Below are 22,073 nucleotides of genomic sequence, written 5' to 3' on the forward strand. Positions count from 1 at the left end.
GTCAAAGGGACAAAGCGGGTTTCAAATAAAAAGTCTGATAAGACGACCGGGTAGCCGTGTGGTAAAGTTCAGGTCTTTCATCTCAGTTCGAATCCCGCTCGTGGAGTTATTTTTAAAATTCAGGGAAATTGATATTAAATTCATTAAAAATGGATTGAAATATAATGGAATCTATTAAAAATAATGACGGATTAAAATAATTAAAAGGAATGATTCATAATTAAATAATGAATATTATGATTAAATAACTAAAATAATGAAGAAAAATAATTGGTAAATAAGGAAAGTAATAAAGTTGACGTCATGTGGTTTAAGCGATCGTTGCCACAAGCATAAAAAGAATATTGTCGTTGCCATAAAAAATAAAACTTTGAAAAAGTAGGGTTGTTGCCACAAAAAAAACTTTGAAAAGTCGTTGCCACACCATAAAAACGAAACTTAACATGATTACGTCATTCCATCACGTGATACAAGATGGCGCTGGTGTCGTCACTTCCGAGGAAATCCGAGATGGCGGAGACCACGCCTCTTTTCTGTGTCGTCACTTCCGTCACCCGAGTACGGGCGGTTACTACTGGTATTCTGTAAAGTAGAAGTTACCTGTTCAAGGAAGAATACATCATCCAGTGATTTTTGTTCCAAAGGCCAAAATAAATTATTAAATTATATATTCCTTGCTGCTACCAATCTCATTTACCTGATGATGGCAGCACAAGCCCACAACATTCATTGTGGCAAAGAGTCAATTGGGCCTGTCGTTGGCATGAGTACAGACTATATAGGGACACCTCAACTGACTTTAGCACAGTTCCGCTCTCAACGTTGAGGAAGAGCACTCCGGGAGGACAGGTCCAAGAGTCTTTCACTTCTCTTTCCCTGCCATTAATCTCTCAACAGGACTTTTGGCTCGCCGTATATTTAGAGTGCCCCCATGCCTCACAGACCTTGTACATTTACGAACATCTATACCTTCTCCGGGATTCGAACCCGGTCCTTTCAGTACGGCAGTCAGATTTACTAACCACCATCCCGGTTGGGCGGTAGTTATATATTTAAATTTATATAGAGGCGCACAAAAAACCTGCACGCAGGTGCTTGACCCCCCCCCCAAAGAATGGTCCTGAGAGTGCGGACAGGGAGGGGTGGATTTTACGTAAGTTAATAATCGTTTTAATCTTACGTAAACAGTGACCTTCCTCTTGCTTTGAATGTCAAGTGTGTCAATTTTATAAGGATCGGAATAAAACTGTAGATTTGTATGAAAGGCAAACGCACGGACACTTCTTTATTTATACAGATTTGCTCAGATTTTGAATCCATTCTAGCAGATGATCAGTGAAGCAAAGCTGTGTTAATACCGCAACTAAAATAATGCACATCCTATCAAAGGAAACGATTAGAAAAAATTCAGAAATTCTGTGTACAAGCAGACGATATTTTCGGAAAAGTAAGTTCAGATATTATGTAATAAATTCCGGAATGTCCCATTTCAGCCTTTCCCAGTTCCGTTTTTCTGAAGGTGGCAACAGTAATCGGGCCGTTTCAGGCTTTTCCAGTCCTCCAGCAGGTATTCGTGATAAGAAAATAAAAAATCCTGCCTTTTCATTCTCTCTTTCCTAACATGGAAGAGTTTTTATTTATTTATTTTTAAATTATTACCCTTAAATCTTTAAAGGACTTCATACTTTAAACCTGCATTATATACCAGTCAAACTGACTTCACTCACTCCACATTAAATTTGTTCTACTTTTTGCCCTTCAAATGCTTATAAGAAAATAAGCAAGCATTCTCAATATATGCTTTCGAATTAGGCAATCTTTCCGTAGGCAGTTTTGGCTTACACTAATGATTTATGATTTTTTTTTTTTTAAATAGTGCCCGATTTATCCGGTTTACCTTAATCAAAAGTTGACCATACTGAAGCGTTTAAAATTAAGCACATACGGGAAAATGTCTGTACGACTTGTTTTGCAGTTTCATAAGTTGATTAAATTAGGTAAACGTTTTAGACCACTTGCTGTTCCTTAGTGAAGTGTACCATGCTGAATTCAACAAATAATTATATGAAAAATAACAGAATTTAATTCTGAATTAAAAATATTGCTCGATGTTGTTAGAATATAATCAAAATTGTGCCGCAAATACATTGGGGGGGGGGGGGAACTAGCAATGCTTTAATTTCCTAAGGGAGGAAACACTGATTATTTTTTAGCTTCTAAAACCATCAAAAAAATTAGCGCGATAAAAGCGCGAAACAGAAATATCCAATAATCCAAACACGCATGCTGAAACCGCAAGACGACAGACAGGATGACGTCACCCAAGAAATTGCATGTCGAATAAAGTAAAATGTCATGGAGATACAGAAAACCGAAACTTACGCTTTTATTTGGTTCCGGAAGAGGTTTAAAAAGTAACGCAAAATGCGATGTTACTGCATTTCGGCTTGAGAGTACTTCGGATGAGGAAATCATCGAAACAAAGGTCAGTATATTTTTCATTTTAAGGTTAAAACAATTTTGAAGGTCTTTAAATTCGTTTATTTGCAGACGTCCTGGGAACTTTTAATCTAAGTTTTGCTGCATTCTCTTGGGAAAAGTTCTCAGAATTAGGATTAATGCCTGAAAACAATGCAATTAATACAAATTAATACAATTAACTGAAAATAAATTATTCGGATTAATGGTAGGCAAAGCTACATATCGAAATTTATAATTTTAAGAAAAATGTAAATTATCGACCTTTTTTTAATAAGTTAAAAATATTATTAAAATTATTACCTGCAGAACTAAATAATTAAAAGCTAGAAATTCGAATTCTCTTTATTCGTATTTACGATCAGGAAAATAATGCCATTTAAGATTAAGGATGATGCCAATACGCAAGTTCGCAGCCTTTTGGTCGAGTATAAAGAAACATTATGTGTTATGTAACTTTTTTCTTGTAATAGTACGCTAAAAGAGGAAAAAAATAGTACTCTGGGTTTACAAAGGTGTAATGCTAATAGTGCTACTAAAAAACTGGATTAAAATAAAACTAGAATTGAAAAGAACATAATTAAAAAGATTTGGTTTGGTTTATTTTGTTACGGCAAAGCACTGCTGGGCTAAGGAGTGGGAAGCAGAAGGATGTCTTCGTGGAGGACTTTCTATGGAAAACTGGCTCGTATACACATCACACGTGGGGAAAACGCTCGTGCCCGTTCACCAGGATTTAAACTTCCGGAGCGAGCTATCAGCGATCAGCGAGAACTGAAGATTTAAATTGTAAATATAACAAATTTTATTGCATTTATCAGAAGCTATGTAATATATTTCTCACGAGCTAATTTTCTAAAAATAAGAAAAAGAAAAATACGCTATTGTGACAGAGGAAACAAACGAAACAAATTCGTAAAAACTTCACAGTTACTTGACAATTCAAGTTTTTTTTTTTTTTTTTTTTTTTTTTTTTTTTTTTAAAATAAGAATTTAGCGCGACATTTCTTCTAAACTAACATGCACTTCTCCCCCCCCCCACACACACACAAACATTTCTAAAATCCGGATACATTCTAAAAATCGATACTAGCTATTATCGATTATAATCGCCCTTCTTCCGAACTGCTAATTATTCTAAAATAATAAATTTTTACCTATTAATATTTGAACAAATTTACTATTACTGTTAACAAATCGCAGTCAGTTACTTAAAAAAGTATTTGATATATTTTAGCATTTTTTTTTTTTTTTCGTTTTATTTTATTTCTTCAAACTCGAAGTTATTTATTTATTTATTTTTAATTAAACTGAAATTTAAGAATAGAAAAAAAATATGATATTATTCGTAATTGCTGTTTTAAGACTCTAGCTCAATTTCTTCTTCAGGGATCCAAAGAAGTCCTTAGAATCCTGTTTGAAAACTACGGCTTGGGTGGGCGGGAGAATACTAATTCCCCCTCCCCTCCAATATAGCATTCGCAAATCTGGCAAATCACAAAATCAAATAAACTACAGTAAATCCCAGGGAAGTATCACCTGGGGTGCTGGAAGAGTTTGGAAGGAAGGGTAATAGGAAAAACTAAAACTCCTTCTAATCGCATTTCTGTCATTTTTCTGTCATCAAAGGATGTGTCTGTCAGAGAAGAATAATTTAACCTTTCGCATTGAACATATGTGTTTCGGTCGCAGTAATCTCAAACTGGTTGCCCCCGAAGCAATTTTATGCCGCCCACAAAGACATTTGAATTTCATGTTTGTTACAAATACGTGTTGCAAAGATTTCAAGACTTTAGTTATTTGAAGTCCAAGTTTACATTATTTTCATTGCCATTAAAAACAAATATGAAAAAATGCATTAGAAAGTCTATAAATGGAGCTCATTAGTTTATAATATGATTAAAAAATTTGAAGATACAGATTTTATATTTTATTAACTTTTATTCATACTTGCCAGGAAGTTACGAATTTTTGTAGTAAGAATAACCGCTTTATTTGGGAGTACATTTACTTGTGAACAGCTTTTTCTCACGGTTAAAAATTAGTAAAAAAAAATAACCCGACTGATAGACGAGCATCTACAGTCCGTGATGAAGATGGTTTGGTTGGTTTATTAGATTACGGCAAAGCACTCGAGGGCTATCTGCCTTAAGGGAGGGATGCCTTCGTGGAGGACTTTATAATGGAAACTGGCTCGCATAGACGTTACACATGAGGAAAACCACGAAAACACCCATGCAGCCAGGCCGTTCGCGGGATTCGAACCTCACACCGAATTACCAGTGTTCAGCGACGTTACCGCTCGGCCGCTGGTGGGCCCTGTGAAAGATAATTTCAAGTAATTATTTCAGTGCATGGACATTGTAAAAACAAATTTCCTACTTACATGCAAACATAGGTATTATGATTTAGCCGTAGAAGAAAAATTTATTAAACTAGAGAATGTTGTTATTCAAGTCTTGTTCCACTTGGTAAGTCTGTGAAAATTTAGAAAAGTTTTCATAATTTGTTTCTTCTTAACTTAAATTAAAGTAAGCTCTTTAAAGAATGAATTAGACACTTTAGTAATTAATGTCAGTCTAAGAATTCAAATTAAGCTGTTAATATACTTGAATTACAAAGTGTAACTAATCAAAATATATTACAGGTATTAAACTCCAGCCTGCAGGTGTAAAATAAATTTAAATTATTTTTTTTCCTTTGATTATTATTATTGTTAGCCGAGAAAAGCTATTAGTCTCGAAACGGCGTTTCGTGTCGAATCATTATAAACGGCTGTTCACCTTTCAAATTGTTGCCACCAAATACTAGAGCCCTGTATCATAATTAAGGAAATTAAATAGTGAAGAGTCTGCAAGAATGTATGTATGTTTCTCGCGATGTGAAAAAACAACGATACCCAGAGCCATCAAATTTTGAATATGGACACCTGAAAGCCCGAATCTTGAATTTCGAAACTGTTTTGTTATTTATTTTACATTTTTAAAGTTAACGAATTTTTTATTAAGAAACTCAACGATTTCAAAGGGAGCAGTGGCAACACACTGTACAGAATAATATATTTTTATCTCCAGCGCATGAGACTGTCTTTCAGAATTTCTTATGATTCCTTAGGATATGCTGTTTTTAAAAAATTTTAGTTCAACGGGGTGTTAGCCCAGGTGCTCTCGAAACGTGTATATATTTGTAAATGAAAAAAAGTCCCTTTGGGCGTACGGCTTGCATGCAATTTGAGTTTGGGCATACCTTCATGGTGTGGTAATCTGCACGCCAGGCGCGTATTCCAGAGCTCCGTGACTCGATTCCCGGTGAAGGCGTTGCTAATTTTTCCTCTTGCCTGCTTCCAAAAATACCTAATGCCTCTTTGTAAATATATACTATTTCTAGCTAAAAGAAATTTTTGATATGTTTAATTGTTAACTACAACTAATGCAAAGAAATTTCTTCAAGACAAGCATTTATGTGAATAAATGCCCAGATGATTTTGGTCTTCTACGAAGGTTCGCATTTCGAGAAAGAAACTTTAGAGAATATGAGTGTAGGTGATATTCGCTATATTCCTTTACAGTCTTCAAGGGAAATGTCGATCTAAGAACTTCCACTGTATTTGCTAACATTAAGTAAATGCAATTCTAAAACTATACACCTAATTGCAATTTTATTACTCTCCGGCTTTTCCGATTAACCTAATGTCTCTACAGTAGTGCCCGAACTAAAATGGTGTTGGATGAGGATTGTCCACACCCAGGATTTGGCGACTGGGTCCCCTAAAAACCCCAGTCGTCTTTTAAAAAGGGGAGTATTTCTCCCGTTTTCCTAGTGTCCTTCGTGGTGTAGTGGTTCTGCAAGCTGGGCCGGTACCCAGCCGTGATTCGATTCCCGGCGAAGGCGGTTGCTAATTTTTCAATTCTCCTGCTTCCCAAAAAAAATACCTAATGTCTCTACATTGCAAGGTGCGCAAGCGAAAGAAGTGTCTGAAAATAAACTATGCCTTTACCCGGAGTAACTCGGAATGAATATGCTAACAGCTTCATGGTGTAAATCAATAAGTTAACAGCTCCATAACAGGAATTGGGTGCAAAGACGCCAAAATTGTTACATTTTACTGATTTTAGTTGCTGATGATCGCAAATTCCTAAGTATAACGACTTTAGTTATTTTGTTAAAGTGTTCGCCGAAAACATCGCGGAGAAAACAACGCAAGGCAAAACATCCTGGGAGAAAAGAAAGCAAGGTGAGTGTAAGTGTGATTATGGCAAAGCTTCGAGAGCTATCTGCCAAAGGGGAGAGATGCTTTCGTGGAGGACTTTCTAAAGGAAACTGGCTCGTATATACGTCACACATGGGGAAAACCACGAAAACGCCCATGCAGCCAGCCCGTTGGTGGGATTCGAACCTCGGACCGAGCTACTAGTAAAAAAAAAAAAAAAAAAAAAAAAAAAAAAAAAAAAAAAAAAAAGAAAGAAAGGAGATGACATCGTAGTTCTAAAACGCCCTGGTACAAAACAATCGTCGTCGAAATTAAAGCGGTTCAAAAATCTTCGCAGTTTAAAAACATCGGCATCGAAAATATCGTGGTAAAAAATAAAGCATCGACAAATCATCGAATGACGATAACGTAGCAGACATGCATTTTCTAGCTTAAAAGATGTAAATGCATATTCGCATAATGATTTGGGAGCTTAAGAAGGAATGGAAATATTTTTTTAGCATTTCATATTTCTTAATTACCTAATAAATTTTTGCTGAAAAGTAAGAAAACCCGAGCACTGAAAAACTGTAGATGTGTAGAAAATTAATGCTTCTTAAAGCAGTCAACAGAATTTAAGTCTTCTTCTGAAATATTTTGCATCTCACATGTTTCGTCGTAACTTTCAAATCGGCATGCAAACGATTCATTGCACGCTGTGCATGAAAACTTTAATGACACTTTAAGCAAATCAATAAACTGAAACAAAACAAAATTTAATTTTCATTTAAAAGACTATCAGATAAATTAAGGGGAAAAAAATAATTTTACAATCTGATAAATAATTTAAGAATTTTAATAGAAGTGACCTCAGGCAGTTACACAGCTTTTTTTTTTCTAATATTTTTTAGATTATATTTTTCCGGCAAAATTATCAATGAAACTTTATAAAAGAGATTAATTAATTAATAAATTTAATTAGTTAATTTTGTAAGTTTAAAATTTTGCTAACTGTTATAAGTAGTGTTAATAATTAATTCTCTATTCATTTTCAGTTTTTCAATGCTTAAATTTTCTTCTTACTTTTTCAGCAAAAATATGAAATATAAAAGTAAAAATATTCCCCTTTCCTCCTTGCTCTCACAGATCATTATGCGAATATGCATTTACAACACTTAAAGCTTGAAAAACGTATGTCTGCGAGGTTATCGTTATACCATGATTTCTTGCTTTATTTTTTACCAAGACGATTTTTAAACTGCGAAGTTTTTGAACTGCTTTATTTTCGATGACATGTTTGCACAACGATGTTTCAGATCTGCGATGCTTTCTCTTTGCTTTCTTTTCTCTCACGATGTTGCGTATGACGACGTATTCGCCTGACGTTGTTTTCTCTGCGCCGTTTTCGTCCCCGATGTTTGTTCTCTGATGTTTTCGTCTGTAACCATTTTAAGTCATTTTTAGTGTAACCAAACTAAAGTCAGGATTGAATTGATGACAGGTTTAGAGAAAATCCCAATGCATTTTAAGGAACTTCTCAAGAAACAAAAGGATAATACAATAGACTACCTTAGGGCGCAAAAACTGTTGCTGTGCAGCATTGTACGTAAAATGATACCACCCGTATTCTCTGCTAAAAATGAATTTTCCAGATAAATGATACTATAAGCGAAAGTTGTAGCAATGCTACTCTGCTGGTATGACGCCTAATCCTTGGTTCTTTTAGGCCAGGATATGACTCATCGAAATCATCAGGTTGTACTGTCAGATGATACTTGAATGTAAGTCCTACAACCCTACTAGACAACGAGCGAGTTATCACTATGTCAGAATGAATACAATAGAGACTTGAGAAGGTTTAAACAACCTCTTTATTAAATTGAACATTAACAGAAAATGGCACAACTTGCTCTGCAAATATCTGCTAGTTGTGGAGATGTAAATTAATCAATAATAGGTACATTCAGCACTTCCCCTCCCCCCAAACAAAGGGACAGTTCTATATCTCCCGTTCTGCTGGGCCGATTGACGAAGTTTAAGTTGCGTGTTTCATGTCTCGAAAGCTCAACGTAAGCTCAGCGAAAACGTCAACAATGGATTAACATGATGTCATAACCCCCTTTATGAGAATTTGTCTTAATTTTATGAAACTCCCAATTAATCATAGATAAGCTAGTTTAATCTTCGTAAAAAAGAAAATAAGAAATTGGTACTGTTCTGTTTGTCTCTTGCATTTTGAAATAAGAATTGAAATCTGGAAAACATTAGAAAGGGAAAAGCAACATTCGTGAATCAGTAATATTTATAGCAATTTAGGAATTCTCTTATTAGTGATTAATCTTGTGGTTTTCTAAAGGGTGATGGGTCATTTAAAGGCTATATTTAACGGCTATCATTAGGATAAAAGATATATTTTTTATGCTATGAAGAGGAAAACAATGCTACAGTCAAATATCAAATGACAAAGTAAATTTATAGACATGTTTCAAAACACTCATGATTCCATTTCAGAATTGATAAATACAGAAAACTACGAATCAAGTTTTCGAATTCTAAGTGATGAAAAAAATCACTCGTGTCGTAGATTTGAAAAGCAATAAAAATTGCAGTGATGAGAGTAATATTAAGGACGACAGTAAAATGAAAACAGAAAGGGTCAGAATTAACTGTGCTGAAGCTTTCTTTAATATGTAGAGCAACATCCTGATGCTTCTTTTATGGATCTTTTCTTGACAAAAAAATAAAACAATAGTTTGATTGTGCGGCGGCTGATAGAGTTACAGGACAATAACAAAAAAGGGTATAGATACTTACTTCTTTGGTGTATAAACTCGTGAACTCTAGAAAGAATATACAGGAATACCCTTGTCTTAACTTGTAAACAGACAAAGTCAGAAGAAGGGTGTAAACAGCCCTTTTATTTGAACACAAAGAAGTAACAATGACCCAACTTGAGTTTACTCAAGCCAACACTTCTGTCTTAACTTCAACAAGTAGTATTGAACTAAAATCAAATGTAGTTAGATTAGCCTAACCGTTCACAGGATAAAGTAACGCGCAGGAAGGCTCTGATCTGTAGGAAACCGGCGAGTTAAGCTGAATGGCTAGAAGCACTCAACACCACACAATCAGATCGCTATTTAGTTACGGTAATAACGTGGCTTCAAATAGACAGAACACGCTCTAAAATCAAGTTGCAAAAACCTTCGCTTAAAAAGCACTTTTTTCTCTCTTAATCTGAATAAACGCGCGCTATCTCATTTACATTCTGGTATGAAAAGCAAATGTGAAAAGTAGAGCGACAAGAAAATTACTTTAACTCAAAATTAACTATTAGTCAAAAATAAATAGCTAAATCCTCACAAAGATAACAGATTGTTCTAAAAATAACATCAGTGTCTCATAAAACTTTAAGTCTGATAAAAATTCACAATTTGTGTAAAATCTAATGCAGTTTGTTTATTCCAGTCTTTTTAAAAATATTTTCGTCATGAACAAAACAAAGCAAATCAAACCAAAACAAAATTGCATGGCTTATTTGATTAATTGAAGGAAAGGACTTTTACTTGTTAATAAAAGAATTTAAATGTTAATGGTAGTACTTCTGCATTATTTTTACAACTTCAAATAAGCAGTTTCAGGAAACATTATCAAAAGAAAAATTGGCATGATTTAAAATTTAGCTCTTTCTAAACGAGTTTTCGATTATCCAATGCGGTTACCTCAAATAATCAAGGTTCTACAGTATTTTCAAAGTGACGGTGTCCTATAATCAAATGCGATGTACATTAATGACCACGATATGTAACTATATTTGGAAACGAATAAAAATAAGTTTTTGCTTGCAAATACTATATTTTATGTGTTGTATCCGCAAGTTTTACCTGTTGGTTATTTAACTGAATAAAGAATAATTTTTCTTTCAAAGTTACGAGGAAATGACTCTGTAAATTCAGCGGGATCTCTGCCTATTCCATAGTCGTTGAGAAAACACGTTAAATACTGCTTTGTTTACTAAATTGAGTGTGCAGAGTTAGAAAGTTATTATTTTGTATAAATCTTTTTATTTTTGTTTTCGGCAAACTTCAGAGGAGGTAGAATATGACCGAAAAATTAAGACGGAGTAACTAATTCAGACTGCAAACTGTTTTAAACAAGGCAGGAACTCAGAATGCTCCTAAATTCTCGACTAGAGAGACTCTTGCCGCTGACAAGATTCTCATTTAATGAGAACAATAACCTAAAAAATTATTTCGATGCCTTCAGTGTTGTTATGTATTGTTAATACAGCTCCTCATAGATTTATACTAAAAGTATTATAATCATGTATACAGTAAATAATACGCAATAGTTACCGCATGGGTTCGCGTCATCAGTGCAGCGTACCGTCATATGTGTGATTGTGTGATATTTGCAGTAGATCGGCATTGGAAATGATGAAGCTTGGCATCAAAATCCGAACATGCGGCTCAGTGGCTTACAGCAGAAATGATGACACTGAAAGATTTCATTTTTTAAAACTCCATGTCTTTATTCATTTAAAGTGGTAGGTCATTATTCCTTTAGAGTCTTCAAGATTACATATGCGATAGTAATTTAGACTGATACGATTAATTTTAAATTTACTGCGTCATACTATTCAAAGAAAGAAAGACAGACCGGAAGAGCGGCAGCGTAGGGTATTACAGCGACAGGCGGAGAAAAGCAATCTGACGAAAAATGGCGCATCTCTTCATTTATAGCAGCGATTAAATAACATGCCAGAATGTTCTCGAAAGTACTGGTCTACGGGAAAGATCCTGAAGTTACGAAAAGTTAATTAGAGGTTGCCTGTTCGCGTAGAGCAAAGCCATCGTATTTTTTATATTTTACACACACACACACACACACACACACACACACATATATATATATATATATATATATAATGTTGTATGATTTTAAATTCACTTAGTTCGAAAATATTTCTTTAGTAAATAAATTATATATATATATTATATATGTATATATACGAGGGCTGTAAATTACGTAATATGGCAACATAGGTATAAATCAATTTTTAATGAACTTACAACTACAATTGCATTACATTCTTTCTATGTAATCACCAGCAAAACTTATAACTTTTTGTCAAATGTCGGGAAGCCGTTGTAGACCAATAGCAAGATGTTGATGTGAGCGACCGAGGGCCCTACTGCGTGGAGTACAGATGAAACGTCATGAAATCATTGACATCGGAGGGGTTCCTTCAACATCGGAAACAGATCGAAGTCATAAGGACTCATGTCGGGTGAGTAGGTAGGGTGTTCCAGGATTTCCCACTGCCACCGTCGCAAAAGGAGAGTGACATTGTTTGCGACATGGTAACGAGCGTTGTCATGCAATACGATAGGGAGATTGTTGTGCAATAAAATTGGACGTTTGCGCCGCATCGCCGGACGCAGATGGTGCTGTAGAAGTCGGCAATAGTAATTTGCGTTGACAGTTTGTCCTTCAGGTACAGCATGTGTAAGAATCACACCGTCCCAGTCGTATGCCATAATCAGCATAACCTTCACCCGACTGTTCCTGTCGAAATTTCTGTGGACATGGCGAACCTTGGTGACGCCATTCATTTGATTGACGCTTTAATTCAGGCTCATAGGCTCGTGCCCATGTCTCATCAATGGCGACAATACGCTGCAGAAATGAGTCTCCTTCATTGCGGTATCTCTCCAAGTGGGTGCCAGCCAGTGCATACCGGTGACATTTCTGTACTTAGGTTTGTCGATTTGGAACCCAGCGGGAAGCAATTTTCCTCATGTTGAGAGAGTTGTTCTTCATTATGCGCCACACCGTTTGATGACTCAGACCAACCTCTAAGGATAATTCTCGGAAAGTCCATCGGCGGTCTATGGTAAGGAGACTGCTCAGGATGTCAATCTGCTCTTGAGGAATGGAGGGCCGACCTGTGCGTTGCAAATCCGCAGTCTCATTCCGACCCGAACGAAATGCTTTAACCCGTCGTGCTGCTGTCCTATACGGTAAAGCATTTGTGCTACAGGTTTCCACTAATCCTCGATAGCATTCTGTTGCATTTTTGCCGCAGGCAACCTCGATTTTAAGCCACGACCGCTGATCGCCTTTTGAAAACATGCTTTAGAGCGATGGAAACGAAACTCCTTACTTTAACGCCACACAACTACCCTTCTAAGCAGATCGACTTTTTTTGCACTCTACACATCGACAACAGCGTCATCTCACCGCTCCCATAGGCATGCACAAATAGGATATATATCCTTGCCCGCCCTTCTGCGAGTTTCAAGGTTAAGTTGCCACTATTTAATTTACAACCTCCCGTATATGTATATTAAAATTGCTTTTTATGTATATCATATTTGTATTTTCAATAATAAATTTTACTTACAGAAACTATATATATATTTTATTAGATTCGAGATGGAACAGGAAATGGCTACCCATTCCCGATCATTCGAATGTTTTCTGTGCGGTCTACATTTTCGCGATGTCATTTCCTTCACCGGTCACCTACAGACAAAGGAGCACAGAGAAGCATTTTTGAGGAGTCCTTCGTCTGAGAATCCTGAAATGCAAGAACTGATGGAAAAAGAACATCTTGTCTCCGCCTTACAAAAACAAGAGCTCCTGAGCTTTTACTGCGAAATATGCGACGTGAAAACCACAGAGCTGGAGCCAATGCTGGATCATTTCAAGAGCAAAAAACACGGTAGGAATCTTGATTATCACGCGAAGGTTAAAAATCACGTAGAATATGAAACTTTCATGGCTAGAAATCAAACAATGCAAGAAACTGTAGCATTGAGGGGGAAAAGCATTTTTAGATGTGAGATATGTATGCATACCTTTAAGAAACGAATGGCGTACAACAAGCACAGGAAAAGTCCAGCTCATTATCGTCGTGTAAGCGAATTAAATTTCATTCAGAAATTAATTGAAAAATGCAGACGATTCTGAAAATTATAATAACAGCATTAATTTACACATTCATGATATTCATTAATTGGAATTCCTTTTAAAATCACGCATAATGTTCGGTATTATATGCAATTTTTAGCATAAATCTTGAATAAATATTTTTAACACATAAATTACAGTATTTGATAATCTTATGAAATACAATATATGACAATTTTAATTCTTGTTGCCGTCGAAGTAAATCAAAGAAAGTTATTAAATTGTACATATTTTAAAATGGTTCACCTTTTTTAATGATATGTAATTCACTTTTGGAATTAAATTAAACTAGATTCGCAGCAGCAGCTGAAAGTAAAAACAATTCCACTTTTGGATGTTAATATTTTAAAATTTGTGAAATCAGTATTAGAAATTCTTTCTTGAGTACGTAATGCAAATTAATGAGTAGAAATAGTATGACCAAATGCATTAATAACTGTTCGTTAAAGCTGTTTCACCAATATAATATACTGCCAGAAAGTGTAGTTTTTTTAAAGGAATAAAAGGACCAAACAAGACTTTATTGAGATTCCACGATATTGTATACATTTCAACAAAGAAAAGTTGATAACGGGAGAACAAATGGAACATTTTATTAAGATCTCTGAAGTACATTACAAGATTCGTACAATCATCATTTATTTATTTATTTATTTTTCACATTGGATGAAAAACTGGTCCAGGGAGTATCATCCCATCATAAAGATCACAATTTAAAATTACCTCATCAAAAGTGGTTTGTTCTGGTCATTATAAGGCACAGTTCCTATAGTATTATACCGCCACCATTTATTCGTCACTATGGAAGGTAACCAAAGTTCAGACTGCCTGTACTAGTTCAGTCTTTGTCCACTAATTGCTAATAACAGAAACGTTTTGCAATCATCTGCAATGAACCACAATGAACTGGAAATACTAGTGATGATCCAAGGCATGAGAATATGCAAAGAATTTACACTATTGGAATCTCCCAAAAGAAGATTGCTTCTATTGCATGGTCAGATTCTCAGAGTATTGTTTCCGGTGTTAAGCTGATATTAGTGGAAAAATGAAGCGGGATGCACTGGATATTAGCTCTCGCTATGGTGATATTCTTGTTGACTTGAAACCATGTTATGTCAAGTGAAATTTTTCTACGTCTTTCTTAAGCCATCAACGATGATATCATTTTTCCTTCCCAACGCACCTACCTACCTCGGCTTTCGAATAGTCAACCATACGAATGTTTGCTGTTCTAGTTACAAAAAAATTTCTTTCCGCATTACTATTTCATTTCATCTTTGAGTTGTTTTTGCAAATAATTAACTGATTTTCCTAGCTGACAACGTCTTTATTCGCTTGTTATTTGTATAAGATACATGGATTTGGTGAAAAGATGGTTATAATATTTCGGCTATAGCTATGACATCGAAATAACTTCTGAGAACGTTGGTTCGTTCCTTTATCTTTGAATGAACCAATTTACTTGGTGATACCCTGGATATTATCTAATAATTTCTTTATGTCAAAACTGTTTAACATTTAAAATTGATAGAATGTCTTGATTCTTCAATCTCCGAAGAATTAATAATTGAAAAAATTCTATCTTTACTTACCATGGATTAAAAAAAAATGACTCATTTCATTTCGAGAAAAGAACAAGTGGATCTTCTTCTATGGGATAATTTCATACATTCGGCTACATTTAATAAAATCAAGTACTTAATTCAAAGTAATTAAACTCAGATTTTAATTTTGGAAGACGCACAAAGTAAAAGTAACTTCATTAATACCTGTCATAGATTTAACATATTTTTTAATTACGTATATTCATAGGACAAACTTCTGAATACCTCCATATAATTATCACATCATGCCGTTTTGTACATATGAAATAAGATATCGGAAACATCACAGATCAATTAAGTGCGAACAAATTTTGTAGTTTATTTCACCATTCAAGCATTTCTTTTAATACTATTAAACTAATTACGAACAAAACTAAAATTAAGACATACTGTGATATGAAATACAATGAACAAAATCAAAAATTAAGAATTTCTCTCTCATAGAACATTTCACAACGTGATTTTTGAACAAACCTTTTGTGTATTTAGTGAATTTGACTTGAATATGCTCTTGGTAGTCCATCTATTTTAATTCTTCTGAGAAAAATGTATTCTTCATTTTTATATTTACTTTTATTTATGAAAGCAAGTGATTGGATTGTAGCTGCGCTACTGATACCTAATTCTAGAAACGTCTTTTATTAAATTTGAGAATTGTAAAATATTTATAAAATTATTAAGTAAATCCATAGTATATACAAGTACTTATTTTTAGATCATTTATTTATTTATTTATTTTTTATATTTACTATTATTAAGAAGCCTATTTAGTGATTTTTAACTTGAATATATTACTGCTAGTCTATCCATTTTAAATTTTCTCGGCCAAAAAGTACTGATTACTTTTTTTATTTACTGTTACTGCGTCAAATTATACCACTTCTAGCTATTTATTTAAAACTACAAGCTTTATTTATAAAAGCAAATGGGTATACTGTAGTAACTATAAACGTCTATTATTATACCCATTAATAGTGTAATGATGGTGGTTTATAAGCATTATTAAGTATATGTATTACAATAATTAAACACAATTATTTAAAAATAATTCAGGAATTATATTTATTTAAATTATTAAGAAGGGTATTTATTACTTTTAAATAGTTCAGATTTTACATTGATAAGTAATAGACTGTTATAATTTAAAAGATTAAAAAAAAAGAGATAAAGATTGAAACTTTTTAAGAAGTATATACATTGTAATCAATAGTCCAGTTTGGCACACTGATAGGCACTATAATAAACATATAATAAATTATAACACTGTTATAATTTGGGAATTTCATTCAAAGTTCGCCCACCAGCGGCTGAGCGGTAAAGTCGATGAACATTGGTTGTTCGGTCTGAGGTTCGAATCCCGCGAACAGGCTGGCTGCAGGGCGTTTTCGTGGTTTTCCCCATGTGTAACGTGTATACGGGCCAGTTTCCCTTAGAAAGGTCCTCCAAAAAGGCATCCCTCCCCTTAGGCAGATAGCCCTAGTGTGCTTTGCCATAAATAAATAAACCAAACCAAACCAATCGTTCAAAGTTCTATGTTTTGGGATGGACAAAAGCTCTAAGGACTAGCAGTTTTCAAAATGATATAGATCAGTGGTCTCAAACCCAAACTGCAAGTGATTATTCTCATTCCAAAAATGCGTAAATGAAGATATTTATCTTTTGAGAAGTACGAATAAAAATTAATCAAATTTGTCTCTTCAAATTTTGAATAATATTTATATCACAGTGTAAATTAATTAACACCATTTGTAGATTTTTCCGGATTGCTACTCACGTTCGTGTTTAATGGTAATGATGATAAAATTGGACTCCAGACGAATAAAATGTTAAACTTTTTCTTCAAATTCTTGTCCGAATAATGTAACTAAGTGATGGGAAATACAACGATTTGAAAAATTGATGGCTGTAGGTACCGTTGTTTTATTACAATGCGAGAAACATACATACATTCGTGCATATTCTTCATTATTTAATTTCTTTAAATATAACACAGGGCGATAATATTTGGAAGATTATGTTATTCAAAATTTGATGGCTGTAGGTACCGTTGTTTTATTACAATGCGAGAAACATACATACATTTGTGCATATTCTTCATTATTTAATTTCTTTAAATATAACACAGGGCGATAATATTTGGTGGCGACAATTTGAAAAGTGAACCGACAGTTAAAGTTTTAAACGCAAAATGTCAGAACGAAATAGTCTAAAAAATACAGTCTGTAATGTTAGATTACAATTTATCACCTCGAAAATAAAAGTTTTAAAACAATTTATAATTTTTTCCCATAAAAATGTTAGATCAATAAAAGAAATTTTAAGCTCTCTGTACGCAATATTCAGTTTGACAGTTTAAACAGTTTTAAGCGAGAATTTATGGTAAGTTACTACTTTTATAAGTAGTTTTCTTGATATAAAGGTTTAGAAAATAAAACCTTAAATTTAAACTGAGTTATTCAAAATGGTAAAGTCAAATGGTAGGGATTTTTTTTATTTATTTATTTTTTATTATTATTTCGCTATGAAATACTGTTTTGCCGAAAATTAACATCCACATGGATATTTATGCACTTATTTAAAAAGAAAAGACCTCATAATTTTAGATGGATCTGTGCATCTATTTCCCTGGGTCACAAGCTCACGAGGCTTACAATAAACACACTCTTTTGCAAAAAAGTCGAAGCACCATGAAGGAAGTGGTTGTTTTTGATGAAATTGAATATGTGTATAGCTCATACACAAATAATAAGATGATTAAAAAAATCAAGTTCATAGTTACCTGTTCGCGGCTCACAATCACCCACAATCACCCATTGAGTGCTCAAATTAGGACTTGGTCGAACCGCCGTTGGCGGCAATGCATGCTTGAATTCGTCGAGGCAAGGAGTGGCAGAGGTTCCTAATGTCATCCCGCGACACATTTTGCCAGGCATTCATCAGTTGCCGCTCCAGGTCTGCGATATTTTGTGCTGCCCGAATCTGGTGACCTAGGAAAAGTATCAACCGCATGGAAACAGTCTAGAGATATACGAGCGGTATGTGGCCTGGCATTATCTTGTTGTAAAACGGCCCTAGGATGACGTGGCATGAAGGGTAATGCAACCGGCAGCAGGATGGTATCAACATACCGTTGAGCTGTTGAAGATGTACGGAGGATGACTAAAGATGACCTGCTGTCATAAGGAATAGCGCTCCACACCATCCCACCAGGGGTTATGGCTGTATGCCTTTGTAAAACAAAGGCTGATTGGGACCGCTGTCCCCTTCCTCTCCAGACATGAACACGGTGGTCATCTGCTTCAAGAGTGAAGCGGGATTCGTCGCTGAACACTATACAATACCAGTCTGATGGCAGTCATGCTGATCGGCTGCGACACCACTCCAGACGACTCCGCCGATGTTATGAGGTCAAAGGCAAACGTCTTAAAGGCCTCTGTGAGCGTAACCCCACCTCAGACCAAGCGCCGTGAGATGTTGGACGGTACCAAGGGAGGTATAGACGTGGCTGTAGGGCGCTGAATAGTCGACAATGATACCGGTGGGGTGGTTCGGGCCTGGCGAACAATCATCCTATCTTGCCTCGCATTTGTGCTCCTTGGCCTTCCAGAGCCTTCATTTCGTCGGCAGTTTCCTTGTAGCAACCATTGCTGCCAACATCTTTGCACAGCAGTGTCTGTACGCTACAGGCGGCGGCCTATTGCTCGGTATGACCACCCAGCTTCACGCAAATTTACAATGCGACCACGTTCAAAGTCGTTTAGTTGCCTGTAAGGTCTTCGGCATCTTTAGTTGCTTCTATACGGAATTACAATGGGGGGGGGAAGATAAATTTTCCGCCTTTGTTACTGGTTTTATACTTTGCAAACTGCGCGCTATGAACGCAATTCCTGTTCATTTGCCTTGAAACTTTGATCATTTGCATGAAGATGTTTTTGCATACCACATTTCGTCACGATCTTTCTTAGTCAAGTTCTTCTTAGTGATTCGATTTTTTTGCAAAAGAGTGTATTTTTCTCAACTAGAAATACTTTCTATTTGCCAAGAACCCTAATCCGCGAATTGAAAACAATACCCCTTCCAAGTGTTTAAAAATAGTAATCAGATTAGATTATTTATTACAGGGATGGCCAAAGTGCGGCTCGTGAGCCTGATACGGCTCTCACAGGCAATTTGTGCGGCTCATGCATATAAAATATATATATGAAATATTGTAAACTAAAACTATTCAGTGTCCAAAAAAGAAGTAATTAATTAGTTTAGACTCATTTTACAAAGTCATCAGGGATTTCTTTCTATTTTAAACCTCCTCCACTACTTATATAATGATGTAAATATGCACTTGTGGGCTTTTAGAAAATCTAGATGCGGCTCTCGAACATTCCTTAATTCAAACGTGCGGCTCTTATTGGCATGAAGTTTGGCCAACCCTGATTTTTTATACACTGACTACCAATAAGTATTTGAACACCTGTGATAGAAAAGAAAAATTAACTTTATTCAAAATCAATAGTTGGTCAGTTAGCCACCTCCAACTGAGAAAATGATAAGAGAGTGGAGGAAACAGGAGGATCAGCTCCAAAAGTTGGATAAAAGCAAGCACACCTTGCGTGGACCAACTGCAAAGTGGCCAGAGTTAGAGGTAGAAGTAAAGGAGTGGATCACACGTCACCGGCAAAATGGACTTTCTGTCTCAACAAAAATGATAATCTATGAGGCCAAACTCATTGCTGTGGAGAAAGGCATTCAGGATTTCACCGGATCACCATCGTGGTGCTATAGATTTATGAAGAGATCTGGCCTTTCTATGCGCACCAAAACCAGAATTGCACAAAAAATGCCAAAGGAATACGAATCAAAGATTCTGTCTTTTCATAAGTTTGTTATTGATGCGAGGAAGAAGAATAACTGATAATATGAGAGTAAAGATAGCTCTTAATATGTTACATGGTTGACATAAAATTTTTCTTAAACTGCTGTTAACTTTATACAGTTGATATAAAATATTTTACTACAGAATTTGGTTCATAATCTTTTTTTTTTTCTAGATTTGCCTCCTTTAAAATTGGGTGCGTCTTATACGGCGAAAAATACGGTAATTTTCAGCCGATTCAGATTCTGGAGTTTTATTGCGAACTGAATAGAAACACAATTATAACTGAGGATTGAGAGTATAAAGTATTAGGAGCAGCATTTATATTTATATATTATATACACTTTTTCAAATCGTTTGTAAAACTCAAAATTCAGTAAAGCTTTATAAACACAGTATTTTGAAAGCATTAATTAATTGATTTTTCTCTAATGCCTAGTTTAGCTCTATTATTATTTTTAAGTAATGAGATAATATTAAACAGAATTTCCGATAAACTGGACCCCGTCTTTTTTTTTAAAACAAAAACTGAAAACTTTCAGATTTTATATTATGCCCAAAGGGCCTTTTTTTTTTTTTTTTTTTTTTTTTTTTTTTTTTTTTTTTTTTTGTGATAGCACAGGATATCACAGTCTTCAGGATTTCCTATCCACAATAGTACATTGTCTGGAACATACATTGTTGAATTATGTGTTAATAATACAATGTTAAACTTTAAAAACAAATTAATTAAACTTCTGTTATCCACTGCCTCTCACTTAAATAAGTTTTAAAGTCACTTAAATAATCTTTCTGTTTTAAAGTGTGGTCTTCTTGTTTTGAATTATGATTTAATTTAAACAACCAAATGAACTTATTGGGGAAAAAAAAAAAAAAAAAAACTGAAAGGTTTCAATTTTAATGGTTGCCCAAATGGACTTATTAAATTTTTTCAATGCTCTTGCTGAGTTCTGCAGTTACAATCACACTCTAAACTACCCCCTTTTATGCCTTTTTAGTTTTACGCACTTATGCCATATACAATTCAACAGCAAAATTATAAAACGTTTATAAGCAGCATAGATGTATGTATACGTTTAGAATTTTCGATGCAGCTTTAAGTGCTAGCATACATTTTTCTGTTTTTTCTCAGTTCATCACATCAATGTTCTAAGATGTTTTTACAAAACTTTTTTTTTTGTCTTTTTATTATTAAAGTTCTGTGTGTTTATTTATTAAATATCACATTCTTGGCACTTCTGCCACACAAAATTCGATTCAACAGCAAATTCACAAAATATTTAAAAACAGCATATCTTTAGAATTTTTTATAGACAGTCTCGGAAACTGGAGATAATCCCTCCGTACAATGTTGCCACTGCTTGCTTTGAAATTGTTGAGCTTGTTAAACAAAATTCCGTTAAAGTTTTACAAAATATGAAATAGACAATAAAATAAGTTCAAAATTTGGGCTTTCAGGGTGTCCATGTTCGGGTTGAGGACTATTAAAAATTTTATAGCTCTAGATACCATTGTTTTTCACAAGGCGAGAAATATACATACATTGATGTAGATTCTTCATTATTTAATTTCTTCAAATATAATATATGGAGATAATATCTGGTGGCAACAATCTAAAAAGTGACAGAACGCATTTAAAAGTTTCGACGCAAAACGCTATTTCGAGACTAATATCCCATTTGGAACCAAAGTAGCTTTTCGCCTAATAAAACAGTTTGAAAACACAGTTAAATTTTTAATAGTACTTTCCTGTTAATTATGATACGGATTATTTCTCTCTCTTTTTTAACTGTTAACTTTGTGTTAAGCGTAGATGTTTTCAGTACTACTCTACTTAATCGAGAATCCACTGTAATTTAAAAAATATTAAATATGTACATTTCAGATCTTTAAATCTATAAATGGAAAGAATCAGGAATAATTAGAAAGACTAACAGGAAATATATTCGTTTAA

General features: G+C 34.6%; 1 protein-coding gene across 1 annotated transcript; it reads left to right on the plus strand.

Moving 5' to 3' along the window:
- The first annotated feature begins 2,413 nt into the window (after nucleotides 1–2,413).
- LOC146999198 (uncharacterized) lies at nucleotides 2,414–20,532 on the plus strand. Its single transcript, XM_085819270.1, has 3 exons — nucleotides 2,414–2,485; nucleotides 13,099–13,394; nucleotides 20,295–20,532. The coding sequence occupies exons 1-3, from the start codon at nucleotides 2,430–2,432 to the stop codon at nucleotides 20,384–20,386; spliced, it is 444 nt and encodes a 147-aa protein (XP_085675396.1). The 5' UTR covers nucleotides 2,414–2,429; the 3' UTR covers nucleotides 20,387–20,532.
- Nucleotides 20,533–22,073: the final 1,541 nt, after the last annotated feature.

This window comes from Stegodyphus dumicola, chromosome 1 (assembly GCF_044657685.1).
Source record: "Stegodyphus dumicola isolate Sdum_Otavi_A_Nest chromosome 1, ASM4465768v1".
Lineage (NCBI taxonomy): Eukaryota > Metazoa > Arthropoda > Arachnida > Araneae > Eresidae > Stegodyphus > Stegodyphus dumicola.

Coding starts and splice junctions, on each gene's coding strand:
- LOC146999198 (XM_085819270.1), top strand. CDS start 2,430: ATGTTACTGCATTTCGGCTTGAGAGTACTTCGGATGAGGAAATCATCG. Junction 2,486..13,098: donor AGGAAATCATCGAAACAAAG/GTCAGTATATTT, acceptor ATATTTTATTAG/ATTCGAGATGGAACAGGAAA. Junction 13,395..20,294: donor TTTCAAGAGCAAAAAACACG/GTAGGAATCTTG, acceptor TTTTTTTTCTAG/ATTTGCCTCCTTTAAAATTG.